Source organism: Furipterus horrens, unplaced genomic scaffold, assembly GCF_987537825.1.
Source record: "Furipterus horrens unplaced genomic scaffold, mFurHor1.1.pri manual_scaffold_17, whole genome shotgun sequence".
Lineage (NCBI taxonomy): Eukaryota > Metazoa > Chordata > Mammalia > Chiroptera > Furipteridae > Furipterus > Furipterus horrens.
This window is the reverse complement of record NW_028327187.1, coordinates 89,795,988-89,810,891: the sequence shown is the minus strand read 5'-3', so window position 1 is coordinate 89,810,891 and position 14,904 is coordinate 89,795,988. Positions and strand designations below refer to the sequence as shown.

Here is a 14,904-nt window from a genome sequence, read left to right as displayed (position 1 = left end):
TGTAAATGTAACACAGTTTTTTGATCCACTCATCTACAGATGGGCACTTAGGTTGTTTCCAGCACTTAGGTATTGTAAACAGTGCTGCAATGAACATAGGGGTGCATAAGTTCTTTTGAATTGGTGTTTCAGATTCTTTGGGTATAATCCTAGTAGTGGAGTCGCTGGTTCAAAAGGCAGTTCCATTTTTAATCTTTTGAGGTAATTCCATACTGTTCTCCATAGTGGCTGCACCAGTCTGCATTCCATATCAATATCTTATAACAAAATTTTAAGTCCTCCAAGTCCTAACAAGTATTGATCTTTCAAATTTTACATATACACCATATGTGACTTAAGCCCAACATGAGTCTTTTAATTCTATTAAATCATATTCCTAACAGTAGTAAGTTATAGACTTGAAGAAAATTCATATGAATTTCTTCTGATCTGCAATCATCATATCTGCAATTATTTCTGCTCTCTCCCTTCCCATCCCATATTCTATACCACAGGACTCAAAATTAGACCCTAAAAAGTATACGTTTTGATTTTACTTTCTTCCTAGATGACTTTATAACTCTGTAAATCATTTTAGCTATCTTCCAAATACTATGTTTTAGAATTCTAGAAACTAGAATGGAGGTTACACTGTCTCCACCCACTTCCCACTACATTATAACCTTCGTTTCCCCACCCCCCAGATGAAGGTTAGGTTGATAAATGGATTTTGGAGATGAAATAAAGCCAGACATCAAATAACTTACTTGAAATCCATCTCTTACCTTCTGTACTTAACCCTGGACTTGATGTGAACTTGGCTACATCAACAATTTTTACAGCAAATTGTTGCCCAGTTTCTCTGTTGATACATCGTCGTACAACACTGAAGGGACCCCTAAAAAAAAAAAGCCAAGTTTAATTCATTGATTTTCTTAAGTTCCTATTTCTCTCCAACATCTTACTGATATGTCATTGTTTACTAGAGCCATAATTTTCAAAATCAAATTTAAGGAATGTAATTCTGAACATATTTTTTTTATAATTCATGAGGTCAGTAACTAATAATTTAAAGTTATTAAAACAAACAGAAAACAAATTTGCATTTCAAAATCACTTTTAAAAATTCTAAATAGCATTCTTATATTCAAGGAAAATAATCGTTGAAATATTCTATACATATTACCAACATCTTAAACAAAATAAGAAATTGATCACTAGCAACATACATAATTTTTATATTTTGAACCAGAAACCTGAGTCATTCTTGAATCCTTCCTCTCATCTTACCTACCACTTTTCTAATCTTCACTAACCAGTCCTATTGAATTTATCCCAAATACCTCTTAATCCTATTCACTTCTCTCCAAGTCTCATACCCTAGTCTAAGCTCATATTATTTTCTATCAGAACTACTTAAAAACATTTCCTATTCATTCTTGCAGTGATGTTTTAAAAATGAAAATCTAGTTTTACATTTCTGCTTAAAATCTCAGAGAAAGAAGGTATGTGCGATACATATATTTAGTTTGGAACCAAAATACATAAATAATTCCTAAGTAAAATAAGGAAAGAAAATACACTCTAGTAAAATATAGGCAAAGCACTTGAACAGGCACTTCACAAAGAGAAAGCCCTGCATGATCTGGTCTCCAACAGCCTCTCCAGCATCACCTGAGGTCACAGAGAAATCAAACATCATTTGGGATTGTTCTAAACTGCCATAGGGAAGAAAGTAATTTCTACTAGCAGAGTGTCACTGGTTCAATCATTTGCTTACTTAGTCCTCTCCTCAATTTAAATTGGTGGCTCTCAAAATAGGATGATTGATGAAATACCAATGCCCAGGTCCAGGCATTAAAACACACATGCACACACACACAGTTCCTTGTGGTTAATAGTTACCAAATAAGTATCTGAACTGAAGATAATCAAAAGATACATTTCTACATTCTTGAATCGATCATTGAATAATGCCAAATCCAATAGCAATATGCTATAGTAGTTTATTTGAAGGGTGGAATGGTTTCAGTCACTAAATACACAAACGTACATGTGTGTATTTTCCCCCTCCTTAGGAAAAAAAAAAAAACAGAACAAAACAAAACACCCTCATTGGTTTTTACAGATAAAAACAGTACACTTGGATGCATGTGGTCAATCAGCAGATAAAGGTTCTTCATTTACAATAGGATACTTGTGATACTGCTTGCCTTAAAGTATAAGTTTGTCTTTTTTCTTTCAATTAGAGGACAAACAAAAGAGTACAGTCTAACCCAGCCCTAAGCATTTCCCTGAGATCATATGAATTAGTTGATTTCACCATGCCATCATCAGGACATCAAATACACTACAGCTGCAAATCTCTCTTTTGAAACAACCGAACAAAGCTAAACTGGAAAAGAAAGCAACGGTGATAATATACCTTTCAGAACCCTATAGAAACAGGACCTTTTTGATGATCACTCAGAACTATCCAAAGATTTTCCTTTGTGAGAAGACAATATAACAAAGTGACACAGGACTCCCACAAATGTTTTCATTCTCAATCTGGATGTCTTACTTGTGATCACTTATCCTGAAAATAGCAAGCAATTTCAGGAAAAGCTGAATGTAATTGGTTTCTGTCCACACAAAAACCCTCGGGACTCTCTCTATACATATGTGTAGTGTGCTTCAATTCACTACATCTTTTTGGAAATTTTCTGAGATTGGTATGTGAGATTATTTATGGTCAATTGAGCCAATTCTTTACTTTTTCCCATTTGAAAAAAGGTGAGAAATAAAGCACAGCTTCTCCTCCCAACCTTTTAGTAACAGAACGAAGAAAGCTAGGGAGACGGGAGAGAAAACAAAACACTGAGACAAAAAACTGCAAACAAACAGAAATGTGTTTAAATATGTGAATAAAAATAAAATCAAATCAATTCTTTAGGCTAATTTTATAATGTGAGCCCCCCCCCCCCAAAAAAAGGTTTTATCTATGAATTATTGATGACCTGGAGACAGGACAGGTCACAAGTACAGCATTTTCAAGGGTCTTCTCTCCCTTTATGGCATCCAGGGGGTTAGCAAAGTTCCATCAAATTTAGTACACTGAAAGACCCTGGAATATACTTTAAGTTTTTTTGTGATTCAATCCATCAACTAGAAACTCAGTAGCAACTGAAATATTTAAATGAGAACACAGTGTCTAAAACTTTAGCAGGATTTGATTACATTTATTTGGTCCATAGGTTAAAGAGAGGCCAGCTATGAGAAAATCTAGTTTGGTTTACCATGTTAAAAGGGGTGAGGGTGCAATAAAGTGTTATAAAACATCTACTGTATTAAATTTATTAATTATACTTGGATGACAGTTTAAGAAACGGCAAAAATTCAGAAGACCTACATTTCAGTCTGGCCTAAACTCCTTTTTGATGCTTAGTTTTTTCAGTCTATTGTATAGTCAATTCTTGAGTATTTATGTAAGCTAACATGATAAACTACTATCTTTCTCATATTTCCACTAATTCTGGCCAGGATATTATTCAAAATGGAATAAGATAATTGAGGTTATTTCAAACCTGATGAGATATATATTCTTTATTTAACTCTTTAAGAATACTGAATATTGATCTGGGTTGTAGCACAAGGTTCTACCTGAGGCAGGTGGCTGCCTGCAGAATTCTATGTTTTTAATAAAAGGTCAATTAAAGCAGGATACATTACAAGTGAATATCGCTAAAACATCCCTAAGGTCTGAAAAGAAAGCAACTCTGACTCTATGCAGACAGAGAATAATCTCTAATTTTCATTTATGTGAAGAAAGGTTAAGTCTAGGAAATGAACAATTCTGATACCAAAAGTAAATACACCAAAAATGGTGACTAGAATTAAATGAAATTATTCTAAAATATAGTATGTTGGTTTCTAGGATAATAGGATAGATTTAGCACAACGCATCTAATTCATTTTCCTTCCCAAACCCAACTAAAATGATACCAAAGGGGTTAAATTTTTTTAAGGGCTGAGGGAACAAGAGAAGACAAGAGTAATAATCAAATCTGGGAAGCAAGAAAGTAGATGCAGTATGGTGACAGGCTTAGTAGCATAGTTGGGAAAGCTGAACTGCAAAGAGAAATTAAGGAAAGTTCAGGACCAATCCCATTTAAACTACAGAATCCTCAAAAAGCCTTTGAACTGGTAGCACCAGATTACTCTGGAACTTGAGGGAGATGGTGGGGCTGAAATAACAAGGTTTGAATTAATCTATTAGAGAAGCAGTTAAAGAGTCCTAGAACCTCTCCTTACCCCATCTCACTGGGTAACTGCCCCAACCTCATTCTCACAGAGGTCCATTCTCTACATGGTAAAACATTAGGTCTTAGAACTGGGGACACAGGCAGCTGAGGAAGTGGGTACTATATGGAAAGAAAGGAGATTATGTGCTTACAGCCCCAACCCCTTCTTTCCTTAATAGGGGCAGACATTAGAAGCTAGATCTTTACCCTTCAGACAGAAGAGAAATGATTTCCTACTGGGTATATGACCAACCCAGGAAGAATGATCTAAAGATAATGACATCAAGTTGTTCAAATCACCCAACCAGATCATCCTCCCTTGAAACTCAAAATCAACAGGTTCTGCCAGCAAGTTCAGAGCTCTTAATCTGCTTTCAGTCCCTCTACTGTAGCTTCCCACCTTGGCACTACTAATGTTTGGATGGACAGCTGTGCAAAGATGTCCTGTGCAGTGTAGGATGCATAACAGCATCCCTGATCTCTACCTGTTAGATGTCAGTAGGATCCCCCAACCAGTTTTAACAATGAAAAATGTCTCCAGACATTGTCAAATGTATCCAGGAAGTGGGAGTGGATTGCCCCAGGTCAAGAACTACTACTCTATTCCTAATCATGAGTAGACAACCAAACTTCCAAGACATCTGGAGAGAGGTCTCTAATTTGGAAGATAGAGATCAAAACAAACAAAAGAGCAACTTAGAGGAAACAGACTAAACAAGAAGAAAACTTCAAACTACCATTAACATCTCAGAAAGAAAACTATGAAACAAAAACAGAACTTTCTGAAAACAAAAAGGGGATCTTGAAAATTAAACACATGGACTTCCGGTCAAGAAGGTGGCATAGGTAAACACAGCTCACCACCTTGTACAACCACATCAAAATTACAACTAAAAAAAAAGTACAACTAAAAAAATAAAATAAAATAAAAAAAAGTACAACTAAAATACAGAACAACCATCACTCAGAACTATCAAAAATCATCTTGAAGGGAAGTCTGACAACTACGGAATTAAAGAAACCACATCCATCCAGACTGGTAGGAGGGACAGACACAGAACAGGCTGGTCCTACATCTATGTGTGGTAGACGAAAATTAGGGAGGGATATCTCGGGAGTAAGGAGTCCTAGCCCCACACCAGGACCCCGGCCCAGGGTTCCAGTGTCAGGAAGATAATTCCCCATAACTTTGTGCTGCAAAAACCAGTGCAGATTGCATCGGTGAAATAAACTGCTGGAGTTCCAAGCAGTTTCTCTTAAAGAACCCACACATGGAGTTACTCAGACTCCTTCCCTCTGAGCACCAGCACAGGGGTAGCAGTTTGAAAAGCATCAGTGGCATACAGGGAGAAACTGAATTGTCTGGCAGAAGCCATTCTCCCTTTCCTGAACCCTCCCCCAAGAGAGCTGGCAATCCATATCTGAGACTCCATCAACCTGGCTAACACTGTTCTGCCCTGCCCTGGAGATCCCCAGAGACTCTGTCTCACCCAACTTAGGGGCCCCCACAAGTTGCTTTTCCATATGAATGGCTGATTTTGGCTCACGCTTCACAACTTCCTAAATCCTCTCAAACAAGCAAGACTGAGGCTCAGTGAGCCACCAGCCTCTGTTAATCTTGCTAATTGGACCCAGGCCTGGCACTATCAGCAGCCAACCTAGATTCACAGCTTGGTTCTCCTGGGAATCTCCAAGCCCAGCACAAGTAGAAGCCATCTCAGATTGCTTCATAGTTCAGGCAAGGTGGCCCCAGGCAAAACACAAGTTGGGTCTGAGCTTGGCCTGTACCACCCAGGATACCCCATAGCTTATGCACCCAGTGGACAGCTACAGACCAGGTCAGAGCACCACCACGCTTCCCCTGAAAATTTCATCCTCCATGGAGGGTGAAGTTCTGTGGTCAGGGTCACAGCCAGCCCCTGCAGCTGACTGGCCCAGTAAATCCTTCCCATTGACCTGCCAACAGCAATCAGGTCTCAACTACAAGAGGAGGGTGTACTTAGCCCACAAGAATGGTGCACCTCGAATACCCAGCTTGGGTGATAGGGGAGGCTGTGACACTGGACCCTTACTAGATATCCACTACATCAGGCCGCACTACGAACACAGGGAGTCATAGCAGCTCTACCTATTACAGAGAAACAAACACAGGGAGGCTACCAAAATCAGGAGTCAAAGAAACATGGCCCAAATGAAAGAACAGATCAAAACTCCGTAAAAAGAACTAAACAAAATGGAGATAAGCAATCTATCAGTTGCAGAGGTCAAAACAATGGTTATAAGGACGCTCAGGGAACTTAAGACCTCAATAGCATAAAAAAGATCCAGTCAGAAACGAAGGATACACTGAATGAATTAAAGAACAATTTACAGGGAAACCACAGTAGAGTGAATGAAGCCAAGAATCAAATCAATGATTTGGAACATAAGGAAGCAAAAAATAACCAATCAGAACAAGAAGAAAAAAGAATCCAAAACAATAAAGAGAGTATAAGCAGCCTCTGGGACAACTTCAAGATGCCCAATATTCGCATCATAGGGATGCCAGAAGGAGAAGAGAAAGAGCAAGAAATTGGAAATCTATTTGAAACAAACAGTGAAAGAAAACTTCCCTGATTTGGTGAAGGAAATAGCCATACAAGTCCAGGAAGCACTGAGAGTCCCAAACAAGATGGATGCAAAGAGGCCCACTCCAAGACACATCGTAATTAAAATGCCAAGGGTTAAAGACAAAGAGAGATTCTTAAAAGCAGCAAGAGAAAAGCCATTAGTTACCTATAGGGGAGTTCCCATAAGATTGTCTGCTGATTTCTTAAAAGAATCTTTGCAGGCTAGAAGGCAGTGGCAAGAGATATTCAAAGTCATGAAAAGTAGGGACCTACGCAAAGATTCCTGTACCCAGAAAAGCTATCATTTAGCATTGAAGAGCACATAAAGAACTTCCCAGACAAGAGAAAGCTAAAGAAGTTCATCATTACTAAACCATTATTATATGAAATGTTAAAGGGACTTAAGAAAAAGAAGACCAAAAGTATGAACAATAAAATGGCAATAAATACATATCTATCAATAATTGAATCTAAAAAAACAAAGAAAACAAGAAGAACAGAGATAGAATCATGGATACGGAGTATGTTTTGAATGTTGCTAGATGGGAGAGGGGTGTGGGGGAATGGGGGACGAGGTGAGAGGATTAAGAAGTACAAATAGGTAGTTACAGAATAGCCACAGGGTCGTAAAATACAGTATAGGAAATAGAGTAGCCAAAGAACCTACGCATGACCCATGGACATGAACAATGGTGGGGGGATTGCCTGAGGAAATAGGGGGCATGCTTGGTGGAGGGGCGCAAAGTGGGAATATGGGACAACTGTAATAGCATAATCAAGTATAATTAAAAAATAAATAGAGATAGATAGGAAGAAAGTGAATGTCAAAAAAAGAAAAATTAAACTCATAAAGAAATTTAAAACTCAGTAGAGCTTCGGCAAGTGTAGTTCAGTTGGCTGGAGTGTCATCCCATAGACTGATAGGTTCCAGGTTCAGTTCCTGGTCAGGGCACGTACAAGAGGCAACTGATGTTTGTCTGTCTGTCTCTCCCCTTCCCCTTTCCTTTCTCTCTAAAAGCAATGAAAAAATGCCCTTGGGTGAGGATTAAAAAAAAAAAAAAAAACTCAATAGAAGGGCTGAGAGATAAAGTTGAGGATATTTTCCAGAAAGTAGAGAAAAAAGAACATAACAAACGAAGGGAACGAACTCAAAGGAATAATCCAGTAAAATTTTCCAGAACTTAAATCATGAGTTGCCCAAATTAAAAGGACACACCAAGTACTCAGCAAAACAGATAAAAGAATAATGTCCACACATGCCACTGTGAAATTTAAGAACACTGTATAGGCCAGAAGAGTTTCAAATTTCCAGAAGTGGGGGTAAAGGTGCTCTGGGAAGGGAGGATGATTTAGTTCATACACAGTAGATCAGGGACCAGAATAGCATCCGATCTCTCAATGGCAACACTAGAAGTAAGAAGACGACCTTCAAAATTGTGAAGGAAAATTATTTCTAATCTTTAATTCTACATACAGCAGAAAAATTCATAAGCGTAAAGACATTTTAATATATTAAATGGCTCAAATTACTTGCAATGCATAGTTTCTGAAGAAATTATTTTAGGATGTGTCTGCCAAGACAAGAGAGTACACAAGTAAACAGGACACCGACATATAGCAAACAGGAGATTCAACACAGAAGATACATAAAGGGAACCCCAGGAGTACAAGGGAGGGAGACCTCAGGCTGACAGTTCACAGGTTCCCACCTCCACTGAATACTTTTTTAACTTAAAAATAAAAGGACCAGGACTTCCGGCCAAGATGGAGGCCTAGACTGACACGCTCCATCTCCCTCCACAACTATGAAGGACTACAACTACCGCAAAACCAGAAATAACCATAAGTTCCAGAAAATTAAGCTACATGGAAGTCCAACGTATTGAGTTATGAACAAGTGGTTCCCATCTGGACGGGTAGGAGGGGCAAAGCAGGGGCGGAGAGGTCAAGCTGTGCTGGCGGCGGCAGCTGCAGCGAAGGGCGGCGAGACTGCTGTAAGCACAGATGCCCATATTTAAGGGGAGGCGAGAAGCACCTGGGAGCACCCCTAGCTGCAGACCAAACCCATCAGCTCATCGCCGCGGAAGGCAGAACCCCATTGCCTCAGACTGTGAGGCCCAGAGGGCATGGGGATGGAGGAGGAGGCTCTTGGTCTCTAAGTGGGGAGAGAACAGCAGGAATCCATCTTGGACCCCTGCCCCCACACAAAGCGCCACAGTGTGATGAGAAGGATCAGCCAATGCACGAAGGTGTGACAGCCCTGCCCAGGAAGCAAAAAACTGCCAGGATACCAAGGATAATGATAGAGATCCCAATCACGCAGCTGTCCAGAAAAGCAAATACATGAATTAACGGACGAACAGATAGATAATCTATCTGAGGCTCAGTTCAGAGCTATAGTTATAAGACAGCTTACAGAAATAACAGTGGGACTTAATCAAGACAGGGAAGGAATAAAGGCTAGTTAGTCCTGCTGAAATGAATGAAAACACATATGAAACAAGTGGTGAGGGAAGGAAAATCAGGGATCATATCAATCAACTGGAACATATGAAAGTAACAAAGATTCAACCAGTGCAGAAAGAGGAAACGAGAAGTGAGGAAAATGAGGAGAAGCTCAGAAACCCTGGGACAACTATAAGAGAGCGAACACCTGAATTATAGGGTTGCCAGAAGGTGAAGAAGAAGAACTAGAAATTGAAAAATTATGTGAGAAAAGAATGAAGCAGAGCTTCCCTAACTTGGGGAAGGAAATAGACTTACAGGTCCAGGAAGCACAGAGAGTTCCAAATAAACTGGACCCAGGGAGAACCACACCAAGACACATTATAATCAAAATGTCAAAAATTAAAGAGAGAATCTTAAAAGCAGCAAGAAAGAAGAGGAGAATTATGTACAAAGGGGTCCCAATTAGACTATTAGCTGATTTCTCAAAGGAGACTCTGCAGGCAAGAAGGGACTGGCAAGAAATATTCGAAGTAACGAAAAGCAGAAACCTACATTCACGATTACTCTATCCAGTGAAGCTGTCATTCAGAATAGAAGGGCAGAGAAAGTGCTTCCAGGACAAAGTAAAACTGAAGGAGTTCATTAGATCCAAACCACTGTTATATGAGATGTTAAAGGGACTTGTTTAAAGGAGGATCAAAACTATGAACATTAAAATGAAAACTGTATCACAACAACCAACAACAGAAGCTAGGGAATGGAAAAAAAGGCAAACTAAGTAGGCAACAAGAGTGGAAAAAGAATTATAGGTATGGGGAACATATAGGGCGGAGGTCAGTGGGGAGGGGGAGGGGGGAAAGGGATGGTGATGATGCAGGAATTAAGAAGCATAGTAGGAGGGAGTGGAGTAGACAGGAGGATGTTGAGAAGAACTATATGCACAACCAATGGGCATGGACTAAGGGGGGGCAAATGGAGGGAGGTCACTGGGTGGAGGGGAGCAGAGGGAAAAGAAATTGGGACAACTGTAATAGCATAATCAATAAAACACATTAAAAAAAAATAGAAGGATCAGGTGAACCAGGACCTGGTTCTTCTGTTTTGTTTTTGCTGACCAGGGGTTGATCAAATTCCTGCTCTTCTCTGCAGTCTGGATCAGCAGAGGACTATCATTGCACTCCATAGAAGCATTCTCCCATGCCTGAGAGCTGGAGGCAAGTCTTAGTGAGCAGAAAAGCAGAAAATGCAGAGCACTCCATGCCCTGATGCATTCCTGCTGAACATTCAGTACTCAGTCCAGCACTACAGCACTGATATCCTGCCTGTGAAGAACCCAGTGTCCTGGGATTTACTTTGGACCTTGCCAGTCGAATATGTAGCAGGGTCTCCTATGTGCTGTCAGGAGATCTGAAACCAGACTGTGAACAAGAGTTTCTGTTGAGCTTCCCTTCTGAGTCTTAATACAACAGTGGTAATACCCTTTCCTTACAACAGCTAAGTTTGTGTTTGCTAGTTTTTTAATTTACTGTTTTTCTATTACAGCCGTTCACTTTTCCTCCCATTGTTCCCTCCTCACCCAGCCCACCCCTTCTCCCCATTGTCCATGTCCATGGGTCATTTATACTAGTTCCTTGACTTGACCTTTCCCTTACTTACCCCTCACCCCTTCTCTGCCTCCCCACTCCCCCCTGGTAACTGTTAGTCGGCTCCTTGTTTATATGCCTCTGGTTCAATTTTCTTCATTTGTTTGTGTTGTTCATTAGTTTCCTGTATTAGGTGATATCATATGGTATTTGTTTTTTGTTGCCTGGCTTATTTTGCTAAGCATAATTCTCTCTAGTTCCGCCCATGTTGCAAATGGTAGCAGTTCTTTCTTTCTGCTGTATAGTATTCCATAGTGTAAATGTACCACAATATTTTGATCCACTCATCTACAGATGAGCACTTAGGCTGTTTCCAGCACTTGGTCGTTGTAAATAGTGCTGCTATGAACATAGGGGTGCATAAGTTCTTTTGAACTGGTGTTTCAAGATTCTTCAGGTATAATCCTAGCAATGGAATTGCTGGATCAAAAGGCAGTTCCATTTTTAGTTTTTTAAGGAAATTCCATACTGTTTTCCATAATGGCTGCATCAGTCTGCTTTCCGACAAGCAGTGCACTAGGGTTCCCTTTTCTCCACATCATTGCCAGCACTTGTTTGTTGATTTGTTGATGATGGCCATTCTGACTGGTGTGAAGTGTTATCTCATCACTTTGGTTTTTATTTGCATCTCTCTGACGGCCAGTGATGTTGAGCATTCTTTCATATGCCTATGGATCCTCTGTATGTCCTCCTTGGAGAAGTGTTTGTTCACGTCCTCTGCCCATTTTTTAATTGGGTTGTCTGTCTTCTTGGTGTTGAGTCATATAAGTTCTTTATATATGTTGGAGATCAATCCCTTCTCTGAGGTATCATTGGCAAATATGTCTTCCCATATGGTTGGTTCCCCTTTCATCTTGTTGATGTTTTCTTTCACTGAGCAGAAACTCTTTAGTTTGATGTAGTCCCATTTGTTTATTCTTTCCTTTATTTTCCTTGCCTTAGGAGATTATATTGGCAAAAATATTGCTATGTGGGATATCTGAAATTTTCCTGCCTATGTTTTCCTCTAGGACTTTTATGGTGTCACAGCTTACATTTAAATCTTTGATCCACCTTGAATTTATTCCAGTGTAGGGTGTAAGTTGGTGGTCTAGTTTCATTTTTTTGCATGTCCCTGTCCAGTTCTCCCAGCACCATTTGTTGAAGAGGCTCTTCTCACTCCATTTTATGCTCCTGCCCCCTTTGTCAAATATTAGCCAACCATACAGACCTGGGTTTATTTCTGGGCTCTCTATTCTGTTCCATTGATCTATATGTCTGTTCTTATGCCAGTACCAGACTGTTTTGATCACAGTGGCCTTGTAGTATAGTTTGACATCAGGAATTGTGATTCTTCCTACCATGTTCTTCTTCCTCAAGATTGCTGTGGCTATTAGAGGTCTCTTTTGGTTCCATATAAATTTTTGAAGTATTTGTTCTAGGTCTGTGAAATATGTCACTGGTACTTTTATAGGGATTGCATTGAATCTATAAATTGCTTTGGGCAGTATGGACATTTTAATGATGTTGATTCTTCCCATCCATGAACATGGTATATGCTTCCATTTATTTGTATCTTCCTTAATTTCTTTCTTCAGTGTTATGTAGTTTTCTGAGTACAGGTCTTTTATCTCTTTGGTTAAGTTTATTCCTAGGTACTTTATTTTTCTTGTTGCTATAGTAAATGAAATTTTTCCCTAGTTTCTATCTCTGATATTTTATTGTTGGTGTATAGAAATGCCTTCGATTTCTAAATATTGACTTTGTATCCTGCTATTTTGCCAAATTCACTTATTAGGTCAAGTAGTTTTTTAGTGGAGTCTATAGTGTTTTCTATGTACACTATCATGTCATCTGCAAATAATGACAGTTTTACTTACTCTTTTCCAATTTGGATGCCTTTTATTTCTTTTTTTGTCTGATTGCTGTGGCTAGAACTTCCAAGACTATGTTGGATAGGAGTGGAGAGAGTATTCATCCTTGTCTTGGTCCTGATCTCAGGGGGAATGCTTTCAGTTTTTGCCCACTGAGTATGATGTTGGCTTCAGGTTTACCTAGTTTTTAAAGACTAAACTATATACTGTTTAGGAATACATAGATACATAGTAAAGCTATATAAAAAAAAAAGATTAATACAATAGCCAGGGCAGTGGTCAGAAGGTGGGGTATGATTGGGAAGAGGCATATAAGGGGCTTTTAAAGGTACTAGTAATATTCTGCTCTTAATGTGGATGATTGATTCATGAGTTCCCATTTTATTATTATTCTTTAGACTATATATAGCACACTTTACACACTCCTCCAATACATATATTTCCCAGTTAAAAATAATGTTTTTAATGACTAAGGGGTACATCCCTAAGATACTGCTAAGTAAAAAATATCTTAATTTTTTGCACATCAGTATAATATTGTATAAAATTTAAAATGACTTGATAAACATAAATGAAAAACTGCATCTCAAACATAATCTAGTCAATATGAATGTTAATTGTAATTTTATATCTAAGTGAACTGAATTTAAAGTTACGAATTGTTATACGTAAACTATGGAGTGACATCTATAATATAAAGTTATCACCCTACAAGAGGTTTACAAACAAAACACATTATGTCTCAGGAAACCTTTGATATATGGGGTGTACTTCCTGCCCACATTACAGTCCTAGAAACTTCAATATACTTATAAATTGTGCAATGTACCACAAGGGATGTAGGAAAACTGAATAAGAACGAGGAATTAACAAAAGGAAGGAAAAGGGCAGGGGTATTGAAGACCAGAAACAAATTCACACACACACAGAGTTGATATACAGTCATTCCTCATTATTTGTAGACTAAGTATTTATGAATTTACTTACTAAAATTTATTTGTAACCCAAAATCAAGATTCATGGCATTTTTCTGGTCATTGGTAGATGTCTGCATAGCTATGAAAAATCTGAGTAACCTGATATGCCCATTACCAGCTCAAGTGAACAAAGTGAAACTGCCTCCTTGTTTCAGCTCTCCAACTATAAGTAAGTGTCCTTTTTTTTGCCATTTATTTAGTGCATTTTTTGCATTTTGTGCTTTTTATTGGCGATTTCACTGTTTAAAATGGCCCACAAACGTAGTGCTGAAGTGCGGTCTAGTGTTGCTAAATGCAAGAAGTGTGTGATATGCTTTACAGAGAAAATGGATGTGTTAAATAAGCTTCATTCAGGCATGAGTTAAAGGGCTACTGGCCATGAGTTCAATGTTAAAGAGTCATCATAAATAAGGTGTCTTTAAACAGAAACACACATAAAACAGTTTATGTATTCATCAGTTGAAGAAAAGTGACCAGAGGCTCACAGGAACCTAATCCTGTATTTCCCCCAGGAACAATGGTTCAGTATTCACTCATTCACTGTTTGTGGCAACTTCATAGAACATAATGCAAATAATGAGCATTGACTCTGTGTCACACACACACAGACACACATGTAGGTGTATTTATATTATATAATATATATTTATATGTCACATTATATGTAATTTATATTAGAATATAGAAAGCTCAGTGAGTGTTTAGTATATACTAGGCCCTCAATCAATATTTGGTGAATGATGTATCAAAAATAACAAACTAGGAATGAACAAGGGACTGATAAATTTATCATATGACATCACTCTATACAAGTACACAGAATTTTGAGAAATGGAGGCACTTACAGATATTTTTCTACCTGTTTACTAAATCGGTATCTTCCTACTACTTTCTCTACAGGTCTGATATTAGGAAACAAGGGAAATAGATGGTGGATAGGTAAAAAGGAAACATATATAATGGTAATAATGACAACATTAGCTGTTTAAGAATAAAATCTTGAAAACTATACTCCAGACACATAAATGTATATAAAAATGAAATTGCTGAAGATACGATGGTCTTTTCTTCTTATTTCATCAACACTTACTTTAGCCATTGCCACTAAAGGA

At 38.5% G+C, this 14,904-nt stretch overlaps 1 protein-coding gene across 9 annotated transcripts in view; it reads right to left on the bottom strand.

The window, feature by feature from the left end:
• The window catches only part of CASK (calcium/calmodulin dependent serine protein kinase), a 419,618-nt gene that overhangs the window by 319,700 nt on the left and 85,014 nt on the right, over window positions 1-14,904 (bottom strand). For 5 of the 9 annotated variants that reach the window (XM_090265298.1, XM_090265289.1, XM_090265291.1 and 2 more), the window contains exon 2: window positions 747-877. In XM_090265298.1, coding sequence (XP_090121424.1) covers window positions 747-877 — 131 coding nt within the window. The remainder of the gene's footprint in view (window positions 1-746; window positions 878-14,904) is intronic. The other 4 variants (XM_090265290.1, XM_090265299.1, XM_090265293.1 and 1 more) reach the window with 1 other exon arrangement.